General features: G+C 40.3%; 1 protein-coding gene across 2 annotated transcripts in view; it reads right to left on the bottom strand.

The window, feature by feature from the left end:
* The window catches only part of ATP8A2 (ATPase phospholipid transporting 8A2), a 466,915-nt gene that overhangs the window by 297,278 nt on the left and 143,590 nt on the right, over positions 1-26,047 (bottom strand). For both annotated transcript variants that reach the window (XM_045567137.1, XM_045567138.1), the window contains exons 20-24: positions 25,878-25,947; positions 24,176-24,260; positions 23,124-23,263; positions 21,478-21,616; positions 13,289-13,353 (exon numbers count right to left, since the gene is read on the bottom strand). In XM_045567137.1, the coding sequence (XP_045423093.1) occupies positions 13,289-13,353; positions 21,478-21,616; positions 23,124-23,263; positions 24,176-24,260; positions 25,878-25,947 (499 nt within the window). The remainder of the gene's footprint in view (positions 1-13,288; positions 13,354-21,477; positions 21,617-23,123; positions 23,264-24,175; positions 24,261-25,877; positions 25,948-26,047) is intronic.

Genomic DNA, 26,047 nt, shown 5'->3' with positions numbered 1-26,047 from the left:
GGCAGTGACAATACCCTGCACAAAGAGCCATCTATGCCAGTATCTTTTCCACAGCTCCCCTTCCCACCTGCTCCACACAGGGATTCCTTAGCTCGTCCTACTCAGATCACCTCTCACTTACCCACGCGTGTGCTCTCTATTAGTCCTTTCTGTGTAGCTGTGAAGGAAATACCTGACACCGGGTAATTTATAAAGAAAAGAGGTTTACTTGGCTCACGGTTCCACAGGCTGTACAAGAAGCCTGGCACCAGCACCTGCTTCTGGTGAGGGCTTCAGGGAGCTTCCAGTCAGGGCAGAAGGTAAAGGGGGAGCAGGTTGTCGCATGATGAGAGAAGGGGCAGGGAGAAAGGAGGTGCCAGGCTCCTTTAAACCAGCTCTTGCGTGAACCAACAAAGCGAGAGCTTACTCATTATCTCTCGAGTGCACCAAGCCATTCCTGAGGGATCTGCCCCCAGTGCCCCAAACACTTCCCACCTGGCCCCACCTCCAAGGCTGGGGATGGAATTTCAACATGAGATTTGGAGGGTACAAGTAACCAGACTATACCATGCTCCTAACCAATTCTGGTCCAGTTGCCTTGGACCTCCCCATTCTATTTCAACTTTAAAAAAGTAACTGAAGGCTCAGAAGTTGTACAGTAATATCACTTATATCATGTACCAAGAGAAAGCAAAACCAGAAATTTAAGTGAAATAAAACATAAGACTTATGCCATCAATATCTTATGTTCTTGAGGATACTGAGAAATCTTTCAAATTGCCACCTAAGTATTTATCCATGCTTATATGGTCTTTCTGAATTCTAACACTGACCTCAGGAATATAACATGCTTACATGTTTGGAACTTGTGCATAATTTACAGATCAGTAATTTCTATAGTGTCTAAGCTCATAATACATGGGTTTGCAAAAGTTAGCTAATATAAACAATGCACCATTTGGCAGCAGGTACATCACATCACCAGTTAAGATCTTGCAAAAATAGCGAGGAACCCTCTCCCTATGCCTAGTAGTTCTTACCCACTATGTGTAGTCTAAGTGTAGATATCAAGATTGCTAAGGGGAAACTCAAAGGAAAAATGAAGGAAAAGGGGATGTTTCTTAAAATAGTCTCTCCAGAACTGCTTGAATTTTTCCAATTCTGCAGTAATGAAGAAAAACCGTGGAAAAACATTTTAGATCTATGTAATTCTATAAATTTCATGATGAAACTCAAAAATTAACAAATTCAAGGAATTCAGAAATAAGGCCACAATAAACAGCAAAGTCAAGGGAACACCAAGCAAGTATCGGGTGAGCAAGGCAAACATCTAGTCCTCGTCTCTGTACCTAAGAGTTGTGTCACATAAATCAGTTTTTAGTTTTAATTCTGCCAAACTCTTCAAATCATTACCTACTCATGAAACTATGTTCTCATTTCTCAACAGAGAGAAATGACATAGTGAATACTGATCATGGATTCAGTGGAACAGCAAACCCCAAAATTTGAATAAACTGAGACATAATCAACTCCTAAAACTAAAATCTAACTTTTCTGTAAATGCCACATAAATCACAAATAAAAGACTTTCAAATTAATCTATTAGACAATGACAAAAAAATTATATATGGCCATTACATAATAACTCCCCATATAATTATGGTCAAAACAATTAACTTTAAGGAAATGAACCAAGTTTACACTCAGTTTGGCATCACAGCCTTTGTTATTTCCATACAAATGCAGCAGAATTTTTGGTCCTCCCTGAATCTCCTTATGGAGATTTATCAGTTGAGTCCTGTCTGCTACTAAAACTATAATTAAACTGTACAGTCAGCTATTTGCATGTCTGTAATAATTTCCCTTTCAAGATATACCAGACTTCAGTTTTATTCTGCAAAATCATTTTCAATTACATATGTAATCTCTATGTTATTGCTTAAATTACACATGCACCACTCCCCAGCCCAGATCCTGACTGCAGACTCCAGCAGCAGCTGCCACACATGTCAAAGGCCTGTTATTATGCTCGATGGGAGCCACATGCACCAGTCCGCCGCAACAATTTGTACCCTATGACCTCATCCAGCCTATCAGATTTTGCTCATGTTTTTCTAAAGGAACAAAAGGTGATCCCCTGGTACCCATGAGTCAGAAACAGAAAATAAATGTTCCCACAGCGAAGCATCCCAGAAGCATCATCTTCTCTCTAGATCCCCCAGACAGGAAACTATTAGAGACTTGGAGAATCTGACCTGCTCAGCTCTATCAAATACCACTCTTTACATTCATTTTCATCCAGTGGTCACTAAAGAATAGAAATAAGGGGAGGATTCATGTTCCTGTGTCTGGGACAGAAGGGGTGCTCCAGGAACCACTTCACCCACAAAGAAAAAAAAAAGGCCGGCTACCATAAAGGAACGCAGGGCATATTGAGTCCAAGATTCTTAAAGCGGAAATAGTTTCAAATATTGATAACGTAATTCTTCACACCGGCCCCAGCAGACCATGCAGTAAATCGGGTTGTAGTTACCTGTGGCAAACTCTTCTTCCAAGTCACGAGGAAGCAGTATGAGTAAGTTTCACTAAAAGGGGATGCAGGCAGATAGCAGACAACCTGGATGTGTCCTTTTCCCTGTTATATTAAGGACTGAGCGTCTGCACACATGCCTGTTCCCTCTGGAGGAAGTGAAATTGATATGCCCGTTGGATAGAAATCTAGTAGCCTTGAAGATGCACCTATGGAGGGGCTCAATTTCTGTTTCTAGGCACACACCTGAGAAATTCCTACATATTTACACAAGGAGACATGAAATGTTTTCAGCAACACTCGTGAAAATATAAAAAATGGAAAACAATCCAAAATGCCTCTCACCAAGTTTTAAATACTGTACAGCAACTAACGAGAGCTAATGCATCCACATGGAATAAGTGGAAAAAAATAATAAATGAAAACAAGTGAAAAAAGCAAGCTGCACAAAGATACATAAGGTATGATCTCACTAACATAAAAAGGAAAAATCCCAAATGAGTTTATATAGAGCTTATAATGGACACAAACGTATGTATGCGAAAAGCATAAAACCAGGACAGTGGATTTCTTGAAGGTAATGCGACAAGTAGAACAAAGGGAGTTCGACAATCTGTAATATTTTGTTTCTTTTAAAAAATATCTAGCACCCTGTCTTAATTCCTATTTATAGTGATTCATCTGTTGATTCTCATGCATCTTCTATGTAGACATTGTACTGTCATATTACCAATTACAGCTGTATCTCTCCCATTTTATTTCTCGTGAATTTTAGCTCATTTCCTGACCTTGTCATGCTGCAGCCCGCACCTCCAGCACACGGTTAAGAGGCCTGCCTGCAAGGAACATGCCTCTTCATCCTCAACTGTAAAAGGAACCTCCATCACCTCCCCGTGAAAGATGAGGGCTGAGGGACCTTATCAGTTCAAGAGCATCCACTCCTATCCCAGCACTAAACGCTTGTTGGTGGTAGTGGTTCGCAATAAATGAGTACCAAATTTTTGGTAGTGTTTTTTTTTTCTGCAACTAATAAGATGATTGTATGGTTTTCTCTTTTATCTGTTAATGAGGTGAAGTATATTGATAGACTTTTCCAAAGAAAACACATGCTTATATTCCTAGAATTAGACCCAACTCAACTACAGTGTATTTTTTTTTTTCATTATTGGACTTGGTTTGCGAAACTTTCATTAAAGAATTTTCTCTCAGTTCACAGCTGAAATTGGGCTGCATTTTTTTTATCACTCTGCACCTACTGGTTTGGGGTTTGAAGGTTATAGTACCATCAAATGACACTGAAAAGTGCTGACTGTTTTCCTATTTTCAGAAAGATTTTGCATAAAACTGGAATTATTTGTTCTTTTAATGGTTGACAAAACGATATTCTCACATCACAGGGGTTTCTGGTGTTCTCGTTATAGGAAAAATTACAAGCAACGATACCACTTCTTTAATGGTTATAGATCTGTTCCCCTTTTCCATTTCAAGTCTGATCCTGAAAGTTATACACTCTCCCTAGGTTATTTTCCTCTAAGCTTCAAATTTGCTTACATGAAGTTCTTCTTTGTACCCTCATATTATTCTAATACACAAAATTCTTCTTTGTACCTTTATATTATTCTAATTACTCTGCTTTACCTATAGCTATTTCTCTTTAATCATTCCAAAAAATATTTATTTTTACTTTTTTGTCCTTGACCAGCTTGCTTATGGCTTATCTCATGAGCTCTTTTGAAAATCTACTTATTGTTTTGTTGCTCTTCCCTTGGTCTTTTACTAACATCTTATATTGTATCCATAGTTCATTAATTTTAAGCTTTTTCTTTGTAATGTAATCAGTGAGGCTACAAAAATTTCCCTCTTCAGGGCATTAATATCTCATAACCTTGATGCAAAAGCATTTCTTAATCATTCACTCCTAAGTATTTTCTAATTTCCAGTGTGATTTTCTCTTTGACACCTGGATTATTTTTAAGTGTAGTTTTTAATTTTCTAAGAGGCCGGGCACAGTGGTTCATGCCTCTAATCCCAGCATTTTGGGAGGTCGAGAGAGGCTTGAGACCAGGAGTTGGAAACCAGCCTGGGCAACATGGTGAGACCACACCTCTAAAAAAAAAAATTCAAGAGTACAAGATTTTTATAATCATCTTTTTTTTTAATCATGGACAAATGCATTGCACTAACAGAACATGAGCTAAATGACAACCAATTCTCTAAAATTCTGTTAATATTTTATGACTCATAGTCATTTTTAGAAAACATTTGAGAAGAACGTGAGTGCAGAAAATTAGATATGTACATTGGCATAATCACACACGTGTGTACGTGTGATGCGTGTGTGTGTGTGTGTGTGTGTGTGTATCATCTGCAGCTGCTTTCTAATTACAATGGGAGAACTGAGTAGTTGTGACCTAGTGCACATGGCACACAAAGCCCAAAATATGTGCCATCTGGTCCTTTACAGGAAAAGTTTGCAACCCTTACCCTAATTATGTATCCTTAGTACCTTACACTTTTCCTCTGTGGGGACTGTCACACAGAAAAACCTTAATAAATGTATAGTCAAGATTTCATGGCTACTGCTTAGCTCAAACAGACTTGGTAACAGAGACTATGCGCTCACTTATGCTACGTCTACAACTCTGGCAAACTGCCTGAACCACTAAAAGTGCTCAAATATCTGTTGATTTAATATAAACTCAGAAACTAAACATGCATGTTACGGTTTGGATATAGTTTGTTTGTCCCCCACCAAATCTCATATTGAAACTTGATCCCCATGTGGCAGTGCTGGGAGGTGGGGTCTCGCAGTGTTTGGGTCATGGGGGTGGATCCCTCATGAATAGCTTGGTGCCCTACCTGTGGTGGTGAGTGGGAGGCTGAACTGGTTCTCAGGGCAACAGATCAGTTCCTGAGAATGGGTTGTTTTAAAGCCAGGATGGCCCTGGGGTTTGGTTCCTCTTCCCACGTGCCTGCCTTTCCTCCCACCTTCCCCACCATGTTGTGATGCAGCATGAAAGCCCTAGCCAGAAGCCAAGCAGAGGCAGGTGCCATGCTTCTTGCATGGCCTGCAGAACTGTGAGCTAAATAAACCTTTTTCTCTTTATAAATTACCCAGCCTCAAGTATTCCTTCATAGCGACACAAAACAAGCTAAGACGATGCATTTCACTATTTCATTAGTCTGAGCATTCTTTCATATGCTTTTTATTTTACCATCATCTATCAAAAGGAAAGCTATTTTTAAAAGCAGAGTTTCTAAATCTATGTTCTTTATCACAGGAGTTAACCCACTCAAAAACAAAGTCAATGGTCAAATAAGTTTGGTTAACAAAATATAGCTATATCCACCTCTGCAAGATTTACAGTGCAATAAGAGGATTAAAGGTTGTGTAAAATCTGTAGCTCTAAAAAGATTAGCCGGGCCTGGTGGCACTTGCCTGTAGCCCCAGCTACTCGGGAGGCTGAGGCAGGAGGATCACTTGAGCCCAGGAGTTTGAGATTGCAGTGAGCTACAATGATCCCACTGCACTCCAGCCTGGGCAACAGAATAAGACCCTGCCTCAAAAATACCAAAACCAAAACAACAATAAGAAAAAACCCTGTAGTTCAGTTTACAATTTTCAGACTTTATGATGGCTTTATTGGAGTATTAAATGCATTTTCAACCCATGGTATTTCTGACTTACAATGGGTTTATCAGGATGCGCACCCATCATAAGTCAAGGAGCATTTGTACTTAACTCCGCCATTGTAGCATTAAAGTGATCATTGACAATAAATCAGCAAATGTGCACGGCTGTGTTTCAGCAAAACTTTATTTACAAAAGCAGGTGGTAAGCTGGATTTGGCCTACTGGCCAGAGTGTGCTGACCCCTGCCCTAGGCGACTGAAAATCATCTACACTGAGCTGTCAATACGGTAGCCACTAGCCACATGTGGCTATTAAAATTTAAATTAAGTTTGATAGTTCCTCAACCAAGCTAGTTATGTTTTAAGTGATTAATAATCACATATGGCTAGCAACTATTGTAATAGCACAGAAAAACACCTTCACTTCTCACTAACCCTTCATTAAAAATGTGGGTTTTTTTTAAACATAGTGATCATTTTGTTTCACACTGTTTTTAAAATTAAACTCCTGGTAATAAAGGTGGAAAAGTATCCAGAATGAAGTAATGTTAAGGCCAAATGAATATGCTCAGTTGGAACAAAATACTTTCCAGTAGGTTTATAATTTAAATTTAAGTAGAAGAACTAGACCGTTAAGCTGGATGAAGGACACTGGGGTAACTTAGTAAGTCGAGAACTTCCCTATTGAAAGCAGAACATGGTTAATCTCTAAGGGATAACAATCACTTTCCAACGTACACAGTAAGCTTTGGTTTTTATCTGCCAATGAATTATTCTTCTTAAACATGTTCTTAAATTATACAATTAAGATTGTTCTCATACTGAAAGATTTAGAAGAAAATAGTCATCCAAACAGAAGCAGAATGAGCAACGGCTCCTACCTTTCATGGTTCACCTAGCATAGCACGCCAAATGGGAAAAGCAGAAAAGACCTACACGGACGGGAAATGCATCAGTGTTTCAGGTTAGAAGCTATGCAGCCTCCAATTAGAGTTCAGTTTTGCTATAACGGCCTCAAATTTAGAACATATTAATATATCTCAATTCAGAGGATTTTAACTCCACATACAATACTGAGAAAATACTCACAGTTCCGACATTTATATTACCTGTCCAGAACTGTGGTAAGCTCTTTTTGTTCACCTGCAAATAAACTGCAGTTTAGTTGGCAGAACTTACCTGGAAGGCAAGGAGTATGTGAATATACATGTACATACGTGTGTGTATGTGTGCAAATGCATATAGGTAGCCTTCCTTCAAGAAGGTATATGTCTCTTGACCTAGGAGCCTTCTAGGAATTTATTCTAAGAAAATAAACAGCAGAAAACAAAATAAGATATGTTCCTAGACATGAAAGGTTAGAAACAACCTCAGTGTCCAATAATAAATAAGGACTTAAATAAATCAGAGAAACACACATAATAGAATCTATGCAGTTCTTTAAAATGGGGCTGTAGCCACATATCTGTTGATCTTGAGATAGAATTCCAGCTAAGAGAGAAAAAACTAGGTTGACAATAATATCTATTGTAATTCTATTTTAAAAAATGGCTATGTATATATACACATACATATGTATGTATATACACACAGTTATTGTATTTTTATTGAATGAAAAGAGCTAAATATACATAAACTATATGCTTCTACTTGCCCCATAAGATAGTTCTTAGATTTAGCCAAATTTTTAATTGTAGTTCTCTGGGTAGTGGAAGTCTACTCAGAAAACTTATTTTTCTTTTTATTTATTTGTTTATTTATTTATTTATTTTTGAGATAGAATCTTGCTCTGTTGCCCAGGCTAGAGTGCCATGGTATCTATTTTTTCAACATTAAACGGATTGGGTAATTTTAAAAAGGGAGTAAATAAGGTTTAAAACTATTATATTGCCAGAAGATCTAAATTATTCTCAGAACAAAGCTTGATGTCTACAGTCCCATTAATCAGGTGAACTATATCAAAGGCTCCGTCTTAGATACATCTTGGAAGTCATTCCAAATAACATGTCCAGGTCTACGTAAGTTACCTTATATAGGAACAACAGAGCTTCGAACTTGAACACAGAATAAACTTCACTGATGAAGGAACCCGACAGGCTTTAGCCTTTGTATAATGATTCTCCTCTTACAATACCTTGGCTCCATTGTCACAGCAAAGTAGGCTGTTATCTCAGCCTAACGACTGCCGTCATTGTGGACATTAAACATTTTTCATGATATGCCCTTGTGATATACCATGTAATTGCCGATTTTCTTCACTGAGAAACCCATCAGTGGTAAGTCGAGAGTTGTCAGGCTCCCTGGCAGGTTGTGGATGCCTGACTCTCTCTGATTTGGGGGCTTTCATGAGTACCATTAGCACTAATGGTGGACAAAGACTTCTGAGTTCACCCTCCCCAAAAGCTGGATTCCGCCGACACAAAATATCTATAAAGAAAGCCATTGAGTAAAAATGATTTACTAGGTAGCTACGGTAGAACAAAGGAATACTACCCATCTCTGCTTTGTGAAAAGCTTAAACAAAGGTATGATCAGATTATATAAAGAATCGTACAGTATGTTAAGTTTAAGATTCCAACTGATTCAACCAATTACTTCAAGACTATCAGTAACAAATATCCACCACATTCAATTAAACATAAAATGTTAAAGGAATATTACTTTATTGGTTGAGCTATTTTTAAAATCATGGTTTATTATACACTATGGAAGAATAAAGTTACCCATTAATTTGCTCATCAGGATATGGAAACTGACTACCATGCTAACCTAACACCTAAGTTTCAGCAAAACTCACTGAAAATGTCCTCGTTTCTCCAGTTCTCCACCACCCAGTCCCTTGAACCCACTCTAGCCAGCGTCCCCACACAGCTTCCAACAAGGTCATCCGTGACCTTCACCTTGCTAAATCCCATAATTATTCCTCAGACTTCATCTCAATGGACCCACACGCAGCATGGCTAGAGGACAGAGTCCTGGCTATTTTTCTGGCTCCCTCTGCTACTCTCTTTGTCATCTGTTCCACTCCAGCCATATGCTGCTTAAATACGATAGGAGGCATCAGCCTCGGGCCTTTGCACGTGCTGACCATCTCTGCCTGAAACACGATGCCTCCACACACAGGCTGATGATATAATTTTACCCTCCAAACCAGGCACTCTGGGGAATGAAAGGGGGCACTCCTAAAATGATACCAGGACAACAGGTGCAAACTGAGATTGTCACAGGCAAAGTGGGATGTGCAGTCTCCTACACAGATAGCCTCCTAGCTGCCCCCTGCAAGTCTGCTCAAAGATCACCATATTAGAGAGCATTTCCCTAACCACACGACACAGCCACCTCTCCCCTGCCGGCCAGCCAAGTTCCCAAATCCTGCGTGCATCACTCAATAACATTTATTACTGACCCGTAAGAAAACATACTTTATGACAGTCTCTCTGCCTTAAAATATAAGTATCTTTGATAGATTAAAAGTAATATTGAACGTGCCTAAAAATAAATGAAGGGAAACTTGCTCAAGCAACATTTCTAGCACACCACAATCTTACTGCCTTCATAAAGGCATGTTGATAAACATGTTTAGTTAAAAAGTGATCTTACTAAGTAGGTAAACATTATCAGGAATTTATTCTAAGGATGGTAGGAAAAAACGTAAATTTTCAAACAAATATTTTAATAACAGCCTTGACAAAAGAACGTTTCTTGGCCTTTAAGAGTTGCTGGGAGGGTTAAGAGAGGTGTCTCATGCAAAGTGCTGGGCACTCACGGATAAGCACTCAACAGGTGTGAGCATTTGTCATGGGAGGGGCTGGGTAGCTTTCTGGCTAAATTATGGGACCCACATTTTCTGCGATAAAAATCACAAAACAACATAAGCATTTCTAAACATAGCTTTTCAAAGTGTTCTCTCCACACCCAAAGAAAGCCCTCATCATATCACACATGAAAACATCCCCTTCATCTTGAAGCAACAAGTAACGGCAGTATGTCTGTGCCTATGTGTGTGTTCATGTGCTGACGTATTTTAGACATACTTTAGATAGCTAACCATGGAGCCACCTGTCAGCAGAGACAAGATCAAATAGGAAAACTGGGCTTTTGTAAAATAAAAACTGAAAATAAATAGTAACTCTGACTTACTATGAGAATTTATTGTCAGACAAAGGCAGAGAGCAGGAGTTCAACCCCATGGGGCGTCCCAGAGCCTGTTCTCCTACCCACTATGCATCCTTCATCACCTTTACGCCTGACAACTGTCAAGTTCTTTGTCATGAGAACAACAGAAGCAAAATAGTCAATTTGTGTGTGGTCCACAGGATGCTCATGGTCATTCTACCTGTCATTACAAAGTACTGTACAGAATTTATTGAATGTTAAAGGCCTAACTTTTATAGATTCAGCCACATCAGTGAGCCTCTGTAGTATTCTGTGTCCTGATTCCCACCTCCTGCCTGATGAGCCAGTGCTAGGTGCTGTTTACTGCTTCACTCCCACTTTCTATTTCCATTTTCTTCCGTGTTTTCCCCTATATTACAGGGACTGGAAGGCTTAAAGTCATGTTTCAGAGACTCCCTTATTATTAGGATTCTGGACCAATTCTATCAACAAGAGAGGAGACAGAGCTACTCCTTTTCCTACAGGGGATGCATTCCACATTCTGCTATCTTGTCCCAGCTTCCTGGGTGGTAGAGAAGCTGGGATGTTGGCAGTGACTCCTGAAGTCTCCTGGGCAGCAGCAGAAGTGGGATTCTTAGTTCTTAAAGTCTCACTAAGTCCTGTCATTTCATATTACCATAGATAATATTTTAAGATATCATATACATTTAGCATAAGATTCATGGTTATGATAACAGCCATGTGGGTAATTTTGAAATTTTTTAATTTGTCAGATCTGATCATTGTTTTAACTCATCAAGTAGCTGGAGAAGAGCGGGAACCAGCACACATGCCCAACGACGCTGTATCATCACAGCTTCTGCTTATACTTTTGTCACCCTCAGTTCACTTTTCTGATTGGTGCAAATCAGATTTTTATCCATGGACCATACATTCTGAGAAACTAGAGGGAGACAACAAAATATAAAGTATTTTACAAGAGCCAAAAACAAACAAACCTGATTTAAAAATGGGCAAAGGACTGAACAGACATTTCTTCAAAGAAGACGTGCAAATGACCAATAAGCATGTATAAAGATGTTCAACGTCACTCATCAATAGGAAAAAGCAAATCAAAACCCCGATGAGATATTATTCTCAAATGTATCAGGATGGCAACTATTAAAAACCAAAACAAAAAAAAAAAAAAAAACCACAAAAACAGAAAAAAACAAGTGTTGGCAAGAATGTGGAGGAATTATAACCCTTGTCCACCATTGGTAGAAGCGTAAAATTGTGCAGCTACTGAGGAAGACAGTTTGGCAGTTCCTCAAAAAGTAAAACACAAAATTACCATATGACCTAGCAACTCTACTTCTGGGTGTATATCCCCCAATAATTAAAAGCAGGGTCTTGTTCACAGAAGCACTATTCGCAATAGCCACAAGTTAGAAGCCACTCAAGTGTCCACTGACAGATGAGTAGATCAACAAAATGTATGTATGTCCATGCAATGGAATATTATTCAGCCCCCAAAAGGAAGGACATTCTGGCACACACTACAACATGATGACCCTTGAAGACATTCTGCTAAGTGAAATAAGTGATCTCTAAAAATCTGTATTTGTATACTGTATCATTCCACTCATATGAGGTACCCAGAGTTGTCAGATTCATAGAGAGAGGAAGTAGAATGGCTGCCAGGGGCTGGAGGGAGAAGGGGTTGGGGAACTGCTGTTTAAGGGGGACAGAGGTTTGCTTTGGGAAGACAAAGAGTTCTGTGGACAGAGGGTGGTGATGGCTGCACAACAATATGAATACTCTTAACACCACTGACCTGTATACTTAAAAGGTGTATTTCACCACAGTTTACACACACACACACACACACACACACACACACACACAGAGTATTTCCAGTGATGAAAAGTTCTATAGAGAAAAATTAAGACAAGCCCGGTAGGGAGTGCTGGGGAGCCTGGAACAAACGCTTGAGTGGAGGGGAGGTCTCCTCATCCCTCCAGGGCGTGTGAGAAGCAGAGTCCGGGAGACGAGGCGTGACCAGGGATGCTGGGCTTCTTGCAGGCAACCACGCGAAACAGGAGAAGAGGCCCACTGGCGAATCCTGGAGCGCGCACACCAGACACAGGGTGGGATGCTGCCAGTGGCGCCCTGCACACCCACAGGACTACGGGCCAAAGGGTCTTGGTGTCACGGTAACATTTATGGCCTCCCCAGTGTGCAAGTGTAATAACCTCTGCACGGTATCTCCTCCCTTAAAAATGCAACCAGCCTTGCCATCTGCTCCTAGCACTGGCATTTAAATCTCCTGCCTGGAAGGGTGGCTACGGGTGCCTGTCAGTCAGGAGGCCCTTGTTAGATGTCCTGACAAACAGAGTCTCACTGTTCAGCTCGTATTTTCATATCAAGCCACTTCACAGGTCACTGGTTACCCTCAAATAAGCTCCTTCCCCACCCCTGGTCTCATCAGGGACTTTAGGCCATGATGGGGGGTGGGGTACATGTCTATAAAATACTCACAGAACCATGTTGTTCAATTCTCCAAGAGCTGGTGACATTGGGAATGTTGGAGAATTAAGTGCATATGTACCCTATTAATATATAAATGTAAACAACTCTTTAACACTTGAGTATTAGCTTTATTTTAAGGTCTGTCCTAGAGAGAAAATCCTACAAGTCTCCATAGTAACCTAGCGTTAACCATCACCACTCAATGTAAATTATAATAGATCCCATTCATGCTTCATATTTAATGAGTAAAGCCAAACCAGATTAAAACTATCCCATTTTGAATGCACAATTTTAGGAGAGTAAAATAAAGTATCATCATGGGACAACAGTCTAAGCTCACTATTTTGATGCTTAAAGATAAGGCCTTCTGACGTCTGTTCAAAAACACAAACAGAAAATAAACACAGAGTCATTTTACAATTGTTCTTAGCAAAACATAAACTCTGATTGTTGATCATAGTATAAACAAATACGGAATTCAATACAGTTATATCAAATGCAACTTTTGAAAACTACTTACATCCAAAGAATCCTCCTTCAGTAGGATAAGGGCCATGTTCTGTGATACCAATCGGCAGGAATACCCTAAAGAATGGGAAGAGACAACACAGGTGACTTTATCATTCCTCCTGTGAGCTCAGTTTTCAATTGTTATTTAAGTTCAGCCTTCCTTCTTACAGCTATTGTACCTTATTACCACTGTAAGCCCTTGGGTTCGTAGAGAGGAAGAGAGGTAGGGAGAGTCATGTTAAATTGATTTTGATTCCTGCAGACAGCTTGAATAGAATTGGTTGGGAATGTCATTATAACTAAAGGCTGAAATAAATACTTGTTAATTTTCTGTGGATTTTTCTTTATCCTTATTATCCTTGTATAACATTAGGATAAGCCTTAGATTATCTAAAGTAACATCAAACACTTTAGGAAGACAAATGGAACCTAATTATGCTCCTAAATCAGCAAAAACGTGCCTGTTGGAATATCAAGATCCCACCTTTCCTTATAAAAATGTCTATTGTACATTGACAGAGTCACTTTTCCTGCCAAAAATTCAAAGTAATGGCCATTTCAAAAATTAAACCTAAGGGGGTTTTTTGTTTCTTTTTAAAAGGTTTGTTTGGAACAAAAGTATTCCTAATTCTTATCAATAATTTCCATCTCATTTTTAAATAAAGTTATCTCTATAGGTTAAAAGAGATTCCTTTCTATTAATATTAAGTTGTGGTAATTGTGGTTTAGGACCGTGAATTTTAAATGCACATTAAACTGATGTATAACATAACCACATTTATTTAGGAATGTATTTCAATACCAAACGGTAAATTTCAACAGTGCTAAAACTGCAATTACTTTTGCACCAATCTAATACTTTCCCCCCAAGTAGCTCTTTCCTACTTGGGCTTTGACCACGCACAGACCAAGCCGAGAGCCTCTCCGACTCTGCCAGGCCAATGCGCACGCCGTCGGGAGGAGGCTGCAGCAACCGCGAAGCCCCGCAGTGTCCCCCAGGGCACTGAGCTGTCTTTCCCACCACCCTGCGTCCTCTCAGTGCCCATGTGCTTCTCACCAACCCCCGTCTCAATTTATCTCATTGAGAAAAGACAAGAAAACCATCCTTTCCCCTAGAAAATTGGCCCTCACAACCAGTTTTTTCTCAGCCACTTAAGAGAGTGGATCAATAATTATAGAAAAATGAAATAAATCGTTAGCACATAGAATTTCAACCTTCAAGCAAGTACGTGACAATCTCAAGGAAGGGCCTTAACCAATACTGTTCTTAAAGCAAAGGGAAGCCTGGCTTCTGCTCCCAGAACCAAAACATCCCCGCCACAGATGCCGTACGTAACTAGAAAAGGAGACAGGCATTTAACTGACGGACAAGAAACAGAACTGCGTTCATGGGCTCAGTGCTATTCCACAAGTTCTCTTTTCATCTTTAAGAAATCCTAATAACAGGCACAAAATGACGTCAAGACAGACAAAAATTAAGACCCAGAAAAACCTTTTTTTTTTTTTCTTGCAGGAGAGGAGGCAATATTTTTGCTTGTTTTAGAATGTACAAAGTATATCATTCACAAACGGCTGTCATCTGGAATATTTTGTAAAGCACCTCAGAGCACCAGTTTTGTTTTCTTTTTTCTGTTTTAAGAGACAGAGTCTCTCTCTGTTGCCCAGGCTGGAGTGCAGTGGTGCAATCATAGCTCACTGCAGCCTTGAACTCCTGGACTCAAGTGATCCTCCTGCCTCAGACTCCCGAGTCACTGAGATTACAGGCTTGCGCCACTGCACCCACAGAGCACAAAGTTTAAAGCATAAAAATTATGGCTTTTAATCCAAATGTTATTTTTTTAAAAAGAAATATCAAAAAAGGTACAGTCCAGGCTTGTTAACTGAAGTTATCTCAAGGGAATAAGATTATTTCTCTTGTTAAAACCACTACATACTGTTTTTAAGACTAAAACAAACTGAATAATTTAAAATCATAATACCATATGGGTAAATACCTCTTATATCTCTGAAAAAATAAAAGGGGAGAGGAAACAAACAATTTTCTACACATTTTCAAACTAGTTCAAGTCTGTCCTTTAACAATAGTGACGGATAAGAGTGAGACTCTCTCAGAATGCCATTAAAAGCTCTGCCTGGTAAGACTAGAATAATCAAACTCTTTGTTTCCCATTAAAATTTTACAAATGCTTTTCTTCCTTCCTATAAGTTCTTAGATTAGGTCCAGAAGGGAGGTCTACGTTTTATTTTCACTTGCAAAGGGGATATTGCAACTTTAATCATTTCCCTCTATGTTAGGCTTATTCTTTCTTCATCCCCAGAGACTCCCAGCAACTTCATGCAATGTAGACTGTTACAAATTTAGTATAACTAATGCAAAAGGATTTACTGGTAGTTTTTTATTTGAACAACAGCTGCAGAAGCAGGCTGTAATTTTTAAGCCCTAGCTTGCTGCTTTATATTTTTGAGTTTAAGCAAAATGCCATTTGACAACTGAAGCTACACAAAGATATTATGGAAAAACTCTTAAGTCTTTTTTTCTAGCTATGGCACAGGGAGGAAAATCCAAAACACTACTGACACTTTCATGAATATAAATATACAAAACTAAAGACTTCTGAGAAGAAACATGTTAAGGGCTTTTTTGTTGTTGTTTTTCTTTAATTTGGATATTGAAGGAAGATTTTGCTTAGAGAATTGTCACACAGAGCACATGCACTAGACAGATCACGGAAGTTAAACCCAGCTAATTGTGACTTAGCTAATGTAGCAAATTAAATTGTGTCAATCCAAGTTTGGTGTGCTTGATTTCTAATGTTTTTGGATAAAATGAGATCAACTCTTGGAGAAGAGCCAGGCATGGAATGTCAATCCACACTTGTAAATTGAGGTGCAGTTCTTTAATCTCGCAATCTAACAAGATGGCCATAAAATGACTGAGCGGAGAACCGCTGGGATTTCACTTTTTACTACAGCTGAAGTTAACAGCACACTACAAAAGGGTTTAGTCTTTCTACTACCTGAGTGTAATTAACATTCAAAGTAAGCAAAATATTACATAGTTTATGGTACTTAGAGCAGGACTTGATTTTAAGACAATAAAATACTACTTCACACTAGAAAATATTACCAAACCAAATCTCTAGGATCTCTCAACCAGTGCCAAAGATATCCAAACCCAGATTTCTAGAGACGTTTTTGAATGGGTCAGGAGGAACAATTCATCCTAACTAACCACGTATCCTGAGATCACATCAACCGAAATACCCATCATTGGGATTCAACATGGTGCCAACCCTCAGTGAGCATGCTGTTGGGTCTAAATATTTTCAGAGAATCTGGTCCAGCAAACACCAGCAAACTTCACCAACAGGTGACAAAAGATGGTGTCTTAGGTTACATCAGGTGGGTTCCAGAGTCCTTCACCATCCAGAGGACCCAGGAGCGACTGGTCCTCAGAACCTCCTGCCTGGTCCCCTTTCCCTGCAGACCCTCAGGCCCTTCCCAGGAGCCCTTGTCACACCTAAGAACGGGTTGCCTCAGCCTTACCTCAAGGGATTCTCCTGAAAATGGGCCATCCTGGCCCATTCTATGCACAGTCATTTTAGTTTTAAAGGTTCAAGTTATAAACCTGTCTCATCCATGAAGCCTTCCCTGGTCTTTTTCAACTCATGTAGTTTTCCTTCTAGGAAGTGAATATTACATGTCACACACAGCTGAGTGCCCAAATTTTCAGCATTCGCACACCTGTGTGACCTAGGCTAAGTTATTTCATCTCTCTGAGCCTCAGTTTTATCTTTAAAATGGGATAATACCTTTAAAATTCTCCAAGGGAACTAAATATAAAACATATGTAAAGGGACTTAGCACAGTACCCGGCACATAATAGCTAACATTTGCTAGTAACTGTTACAAGAGCCAGCCATGCTCAATATCTACACTGCACAATTAGCACTTTCTCATTTACCTCATTGTCTAATCTGTCTCTTAACGAGCTCAAGCCCCAGTTGGGGAATGTGAGTTCCCTAAGCCTACAGTGGAGCACCGGGCAACAATGCCAGCTCAGGTAATCAAGAAATACAGGTAAATTTTCTGTGAAAAACGACACTGAGATTGAGAACGTCAGCAGCCCAGCTTCTCCTGGGAATGGGGACTTGTCTTCCTTTTACTGAGTGAGGCAACGTGCGGGCAATAAGAGGATGCACGAGCCTCATATTTACTTCTTAAAATTAAACTTCGAAGACAATCTATATCTACCCTGTGACAGCACATTCTATACCTTAAATATATACAATGAAATTTATTCTAAAAAATATTTTTAAATAAACTTCTCAGATCAAAAGTATCAAGTGATAGGTAACAAAATTCAGGTGCCTGGAGGACTTGGAATTCCGACTCAGAAATGGTTTCAGATGAAAGCTATTTCCAACTTAATGACTTTAGAATGGAATACACACTCATCTTACATCCATTAGGAAAAAAATTACAGACTCTGAAAACCTCACATCTATTGTATAACTATTTAATAGATGTTTTATCCAATGGTAATAAGGAAATGAGACTACGCTATTCACAAGGGGTACATCTGAAATTTCACTTTAGACTAGCTGATGCCAAATTTTTAAGCTAAAAAAAGAAAATCGCCAACTCCCCAAAACACAGCTAGTTAGCATAAATTCAAGCACAGTGCTGCAGGATTCTGGCAACGTGCCAGTTTCAAACTATTAAAACTTATAAGCAAGATGATTATCTATATAAAACTTACTTGCTCATAAGAGACACATATATCCTAGAACTTGATTTGACTAAGTATATTTATTTCCAAGGTATGAACAAAAAGTTACACTTTAGAAATAAATTCTCAAACTATGAGATGTATATATTTACAAAAAACAAATGCTAAACAGAGCCAATAACCCTAAACCCCAAACCTAACAATGTCACCAAATCTCAAGATGAACTCTTATGGAATATGCCCCCAAGAAAATGCTGCCAATTAAAAGTGTAAGAGTCAACAATTTTAAGACATCCCAATTTCAGAGACGTTAAAATGTAAAAACAATGTGCACCTTAGAATCGATGAAATATAGTGCCATTCCCCCTGGTCTTCTAAATCAAATTTCAGAAAACGGTTTTCATGAAAGCTGTGTGACTCGCTTTAAATAAATCCTGTACCAGAAGTCAACAGCCCTGAAATCTAGCACTAGAGTTTGGTAATTAAATAGAGTATAACCTTGGGAAACTTTGAATTTCCTCCTTGAGCTATTAAGACTGTTCGTATGTAAAGACAAAAAAAGAATTTTTGGAAAACATTCCTAGCCTCACACTCACCAGACCCTTTATTAATTTTCTGTCTTTCCCTCCATTCATCTAGAAGTAGAACCCTAGACACTTGATCTCCCCAGTATTTTCTGGATACCCTAAAACACACATGGGATGGGCTAAAATGTACAGTATGGTGGGAGATGGGTCAATAATGGTTCATAACACCAGTGGCATGAGGACTACAGGACTAGGAAACAGGCTTCAAACCCACACTGTACTGGAGCACGACCTCACGCAGCTCCCAGCTGCTGCCTGTGGTCTCACTCTGAGAAGTCCAACAAAATGCCTGGCTGTATACACTGTCCGGAGCCCTCTGCATCGCTTGTAGGCTCAACAGGTTCCTAAACCAGAAAACGACGTTAATCCTTCAGCATCACCCAGGGTTACGAATGAGAGCTCTAAAGGTGAAGCGAAGAAACAATTCAGATATAGCTCTTTCAAAGAACATCAGCTCTCTAGCCGTTAGAAGCGTACTTGGTAACACCAAACATGTATTTGAATCTGACTGATACACGAGCTAAACAGGAACAGAGAAAGCCTCCAAAAAACACATAAGGCTTTGGCAAAGTCATCAGCTTACAAGCAGGAGGCATCATCTTCTAGTGGTCTTGGGGATTATTCGCATATTTGCTAAGAAAGATAAATTAAGAAATATCTGGTGGATGTGAGTGCTTTTGGCACCAACACTGCCCATGTTACTATACCTTCTTTGAAAAAATGTACAAGATAATACAATCATTATTTTTTTAAAAACGACAGGTGTCAATTATCTCATAAGGCTCAGAGCCAGCCTTGCCACATGCAAGTCAAACTTTCCTTTTGGAGTAATAACCATTTGTGTTGCCTGGGTTGATTTTCAGCCCTCTGCTTTCCTTTGTGTTTATTCCAAACTTAGCTCCACCCTGAGAGGCTCAGGTGTAACAAACAGAACAAGCAAGAAAAGGGCCGTGTGTGCTCCCAAGGGCCGGCTGGTGGGCTGGGAGGCGGCGAGAGAGGGCTGTGTCCCCTTCCAGCTACGGCACTGTCTGCTTCCCACAGCATGCTCAGAATGCACTTAAGGAAGTTCTGTCTGGGCCAGGGGTGTACACAGGTCATTAATCCGTCAGGAACACCTTAGATCTGAAAAACTAAGAAAAGTTATCCCTTTACCATTCAATTTTAACTTGAGGGGTTACTTGCTTTGTTCATATCACTCTAAGTGGGCAGAGAGCATGCCAACTAAATTTTAGGTAAGTATTTCACGGCAGCAGTCCACTTAGTATGCCCTACACGAACAACAGGGGCCACAGATCCACAGCAGGTGCCTTAGGCCAGATTCATATGGGAAATAATACCTGAAGGGCCAATCTATGTACATACACAGAGAGAGAGTACACAAGAAGTGAAAGTGTTATCCCTCATTTATCAAAATGCTACTGACACATCAAAAAAGGGCTGTAAGCTTGGGGCTTTGTTTTCTAGAAGGACCGATGAGTCTGCACTAAAACATTATCACACTCTTATCTAAACCGTGCATTTGAGTGGCAATCAGCACAGATCTACGCACAAACTCTATGACTGATGCCTCAGAGACTGTTTATGAATCCCACATCACTATCTTGTGACCTTACCTTCAGTTGTTTGGGAGCCCAAATTGCATTTATTTAGCTATATCCTTGATACGAAATGATTAAATGGCTTTTGTCTATTTTCTTAAAAAAAATCAGCACTCTGGGAGGCCAACACAGCAGGACTGCTTAAGGTCAGGAGTTCGAGACCAGAATGAACAAGAACAAGATCCTGTCTCTACTAAAAACAGAAAAAATAAGCTAGTCGCGGTGGCTCGTGCCTGTACTCCCAGCTACTTGGGAGGCTGAGGCAGGAGGATCGTTTGAGCCCAGGAGTTTGAGTCTGCAGTGAGCTATGATGATGTCACTGTACTCTAAATCCAGCAACAGAGCAAGACTCTATCTCCAAAACAAAAAAACAAACAAAAAATCAAGTTTGCCCCAGAAGGCAGGTATTGTTTACAACTGAGGTTATATGACAGACAGAGCTGATTCAAAAGAGAAGGTTTTGAGGACAGGAACACCATTGGATTAAGTGGAGAATGTTCTAAGGAGATCACTCTGAAGAAGACTACAGTCACTTAAATTCAGAGGTTCTAGTAGGTTTTTTCTAAGCCAGAGTGTAGACATAGTCATAGAGTCTATTTCCATAAAGACATTATAAATCACACAATCCTTACGTATTCATCTTACCACGTATGTGCCAGGTCTTGTTACACCATAATGGTGACCAGAGTACTAGATAATTTAAAAAATATTCCAAATAATCAAAATTAGATTTTTAACAAATGAATAGCTTCAACTCCGTTTCAAACTTAAAATGCGCTCCTTTGATACTAGGAAAGTTATTCTGACTTAAATTCCCTTTCTTCAGTTTTCATCTCTGTGATACTTAGCAAGCAAAGAAGTTGCCAACAAGACGGGAAAGGGAAAGATGCGAGGCTCTTAGAAAAACCCATGAATTGGTAAAATTGTTAAAATGATTATAATTATATAAAATAATAACGCATATTTAAACCTAGTAAAAAATATGCTTAGTCTCTTAGACTAAAATTGTATAAAGTTGTCAGCTCTTGAATTCTATTACTCTAGGTAAATGTGTTTAATCCTTTTCCAGGAGTTATAATAGTTTTAATGTTTGTAACAGGCAGATAATGCTCATAAGAGCAAATTCACTTAATATGGGTGAACTTTCCCTGGCCTTGTGATTGAAGAGTTCTACAAAACGTCATCTGTCAAAGCATTTGAGAAACACTTAGACATGTCTACAAGACACTTCAAAAAGAAATACAAAAACCAGCACCAGGAAATTATTTTAAAAATTGATTACCTATATTAATTGCAGTTTCTTGTTTGTCTCCCGTCAACACCCATATTTTAATTTCTGCCTTCAGCAGAGTCGCTATGGTTTCCGGAACCCCTGCCTGAAGGCGATCTTCTATGGCTGTGGCTCCCAGTAACAGCAAATTCTGGATTGAAAAATACCTTTAATTAAGGATTAGCACATACTTAAGAGCAGCATTAATGACAAACTCCAACAGAAAAAAGGTGATCTAACTGTTCTGAGACAGTTGTCTTATTTCCTCTACATTACACCAGGGTCTACAGACGATATCTAAAAAGATGGCATTTCCAAACTATTCACAATGGTAGACACAACCTGCACACGCAGGCCGGCTGGGACTCATCACTGCTTTCTTGCTACAGAGGCACAGTGCGATAGAAATCACCTGGCCGCAGGGCAGACGGGCAAGTTACCCCAAGGACACTGTTCCCTCTTACTCCAATAATGAGAAACATTATGTCACGTTTACCACAGAAGAACTGATTCTGGATGATAGTGTTATTTGGCAGAATAGCAGTAAGCGACCTCTGATGCTAAGAGTGAGAGAAGAAACCCTCAAAGTATCTTAAAATTGAGGAGCTATAAAATGTTGCCCCTTTTAGTCCACTCTCGCTGAGGATGGGCATGCTGTACAGTTCCTCCCAGCTGCCAATGCTCTGCCTGCTGGTCTAGAAGGTTCCAGACACTGCATAGAGGGCCTGTCCCACTTACTCATCTCCCTGAGTCTCTCCATGATATAGCACCTCCACCTGGTTACCAGACTGTGGGAAAATCCCACTACCTCTTGAGCATCCAGCACTTGCTTGACATCGCACAGGGACATCACCTATTTAGTCACTTTTGTCTAGTTCTAAAAGTAATTTTGGATATTTCCAAACAGGGCAAATGAACACTTGAATTAAGTTCTATTCCTACCCAAATTCCATTAAAATGAATGACTATAAACAACTGAATATAAAACTCAAACAAAAACTGAATATAAGCAAAAGAGAATCTAAAAACCAAGAAAGGAATGAAAAAAGCAAACAGGTGATGGCTTCAAAGTAACAAAATTGGAAAACAGATGGCCCAACAGTTGCTGACATTGAACAGAAAAAATGTAAACCCACCTCCCAGACTTGAGGGAATCCAATAAATAGAAAGCTACCTAGTACCTTGGAATAAACTGAAAAGAACAATAACAGTAACAAAAAAAATCTAAGCAGGCAACGTGAGTAGCAATGGCGAAGCTGAAATACTGCTAGAGTGAGTGGAGTGAGAAGTCTCAGCGCGCACAGTGTCTGAGCAGCCCCGCAGCCCTCTGACTGCCCGAGTAACCCAGTAGGAGGAGCTCGTCCCTTTCAGCCCAATCTTAGGCAAACCCAGGAAGTCACTGATGCTGTTTTTGACCTGGTATTTCTTAAGATATTATTAATGCTTAGCTGAGGGTGGCTGGACCTTTCAGATAGCCCATAAATACTAAGTGCTTCTTAAAGCAAAGAAAGAAATGATTCAGAGCTAATGGTTCATCAAGACACTTACAGAAAAAGAGAACACCACTGTATAGCAAAAGGATTCCTGCTCACAGACTCTGTTCAGTTGGTGGGTACGGCCTTCACTGGGCCCGTAAAGACTAAATCACGTGCCGTTACCTTTTCGATGATCTCATAACACTCTTCCAGCCGCTGAGTTCTGTCTTTCAAGATGGTGCTGGCCTCCTGGTAGACTTTCAGCCACTCCTCATACTCATTCTCAGAGAGATCCGCGTACGCCACACAGAGAGTCCGCAGGCCTGCAAAACAGCCACCGGTGAGTGGGGTGGGCAGAGCGTCACACCTCCTAGGGGCCTCGTGTGGCTTCCTTTGATGTCAGCAAGCTCAAAGAAATTAAAGAAGCCACCTGCTTTGTAGTCACTCTAATTCTACATTCACGCATCTACAAAGGGAAATTTCAAAACATCTCTCCTGTACTCCAGTATAAACCACTTCTATAAATTCGAGAGTACATGAAAAGCCGTGAGGGTGAATTCTCCACAGCAGAGCGGCCCAGGAGCTGTGCGTGCTGCACACACCCACGTACAGGAGGCAGAGAAGGCAGGAGCCTGTTTCCAGATAGTAAACGGAAGCCTAATGCGCTATCACATGAAAGATCCAGGCTTTCCAGCAGCTACACCCGTGCGAGTGCATGTATACTCACACGTGTGTGCGTGTGTAGCCACGGGAACACACTAAAGTGAGAAGGCCGCAGTCAGCACTTGAGCAGGATTCCAGCTATCAGCACATTTGCTAGCAGGAACACCTGCCATTAATGTTGTTTAAAGCCTTCCAGAAAACTCCCTTCCTGCTCGCTATGGGTTCACGGACTATTATTTTCCTAAGTCACAGATAAACCAGTGTCATAAGAATAACACGAGATGGACAGGAGAATAACCATGAGTTCTCTGAAAGAGGGACCCGTAGCTACAAGACGATCCTCCATGTGGTGAGTCAGCCTGCCTTCCTCCTCCGCACTACGGGTGAAGGGTCAGCAGAGGCACAGATGGGTCACCCAGTTGGGAGCTGGCCACGCATCTTGTCCCTGCCCCAGGCTCAGGATGTGCAGGTAGGGAGGGGACGGGGCAGGTGCTGCAAGTATGTAAAGCAAGCCAACATGACTGAAAGTACAACTTCAATGGTCAAAAATAACACTTCCAAATTGCACTTACCTTCTGTGGCAAAATATTCCAGATGGCATAATGTTTCCTCCATGTATTTTGAGTCTTTTGAAAGTCTCTCAAAAATCACATTATCCTGTAAAATAGGGAAACACTGTGACTGGCAGAGCCGTCAGTAACCCCCCGTCAGCTCACTGCGCGTGGCTCTGTTTCACTGGTGTTTATCTAATGCGTGTGAGAATACTCGAGTGGTCAGGCAGGAATATAGCTCTTGGCTGGGCTCAGGCACGAGCTTCAGAAAACAAACTGGGTTCGGATGTGCCCCACAGGACCAGAATCTTAAAAGTCAAACAAAAACATGTTGGGAAGAACCAGAGGTGCCAGAAGAATCACTGGGACACACCAGTGCCTATATTCACCCAATTTGCCAAATTCATATCCCAAAGTTTAATCACACCTTTGCACAGAATTGGAAAGGGTAAAATCCACATCCTAAATCACGCAAGTACACCCTGCTTCCTGCACTGGAGGGGCTCCCACAGCCCAGTTCTGCCAAGTGACGCAGGTGTGCAAAGCTCACGCCTGTCACTGTTTCCATGACTGATGGGCAGAGCTGGAAGTCTGGATACCACAGATAATCTATAAAATAGGTTATAAATTGTATCGTTTTAGAACACTATATATTTTTTAAAGAGACCTGGTTTGGTTTGGGGGGCAGGTTTAGAGAAAATTAAATCCTATAAAAATGAAACACCCTTTGCAGCATGTTCAGAGGTGCACTGCTCTGAATTTACAGCCCTCCTCTCCCTACTGCCTCGCACGGACCCTTTGTACTTGCCGTGGCTCTTGGAACACAGTGACAAACAAGTTAAGCAAATAAAAAGTTTAAAAAATAGATCATGTGAGAACAAAACCTCAATGATCATAATTTAAGTTGTTGCTACTTTTAAACACAGAATTCTTTTATGGGTCCAGATATAATTCCTTTAGAATTCCCATGCATTCCTCATTTTCATAAAGCCCTGGTCATACTGCACTCAAATAGGACTACCTTGATTGGTAAAGATAAGTAAGATTTTCAACCAATCATTGATCCTAGGATAGCTTCATCTTCTTGACAGTCTCATCAAATAAGCTTAATAATTCCCTCCCTTAATACATAAGACCACAGTTTAACAAGATAGAGTTTTACAGGTAAGAGTCATAAGCAGTTAACATCTTTTCTCAGAGGCAATACATTTAGATTTGGTTGCTAGCAGGTAGACAGGACCAGAAAGGGCAGTAATAAGGCAGCCACATGTGGTACCCTTGTACCTGCCACACAGCTTTCTGCAATGAATTATAAACAAACCACAACAATTACGAAGAATAGCTGCTAGAGAACCAATATATATCAGAGTACTTAGAGAAGATGATCACAGGTCAACACAAATTATTTCATCTTCCCAACGTCAAAACACAATGGCAGTAAAACTGTAACCAGAATTCATACTCCAAGGATTCTGCCGGGCACATCGAGCTGCTACTGGCTAAAAGCAAGCTTTGCACTGCCAGTCTCTGCCCTGCTGCCTTGAGTCACTGTCATCTTCAGTGGCCTTTCGCTCCTAAGTCAACTTGACAGCCTACTCAAAAGGGCCTGTCAACTCTGGGCAAAGCCTCAGGGAACGATGAGGACAGCGGTTAGGAAAAGCAGCAGACTAAGAAGGCAGCCGCCAAGGGTCTCTGCCACGCATGACACCTCGTGGGTACTTACAGCGCCTTTACAGTAGAGTCGAAGTTGCCCTGAAGGAGTTCGAACGATTACCGACATTCTTTTTCTGTCACTGGGAGAGTAAAAAAAAAAAAAAAGAAAAGAAAAGTGATCACTGGTCTGTTTATGGGACGCATGTCCTACCAACTAAACACCAATCAAAACAAAAGGTG

The sequence above is a fragment of the Lemur catta genome, chromosome 13 (assembly GCF_020740605.2).
Source record: "Lemur catta isolate mLemCat1 chromosome 13, mLemCat1.pri, whole genome shotgun sequence".
NCBI classification, from domain to species: Eukaryota; Metazoa; Chordata; class Mammalia; order Primates; family Lemuridae; genus Lemur; species Lemur catta.
The sequence above is the reverse complement of the archived record's forward strand: the minus strand, read 5'-3'. Positions and strand labels throughout refer to the sequence as shown.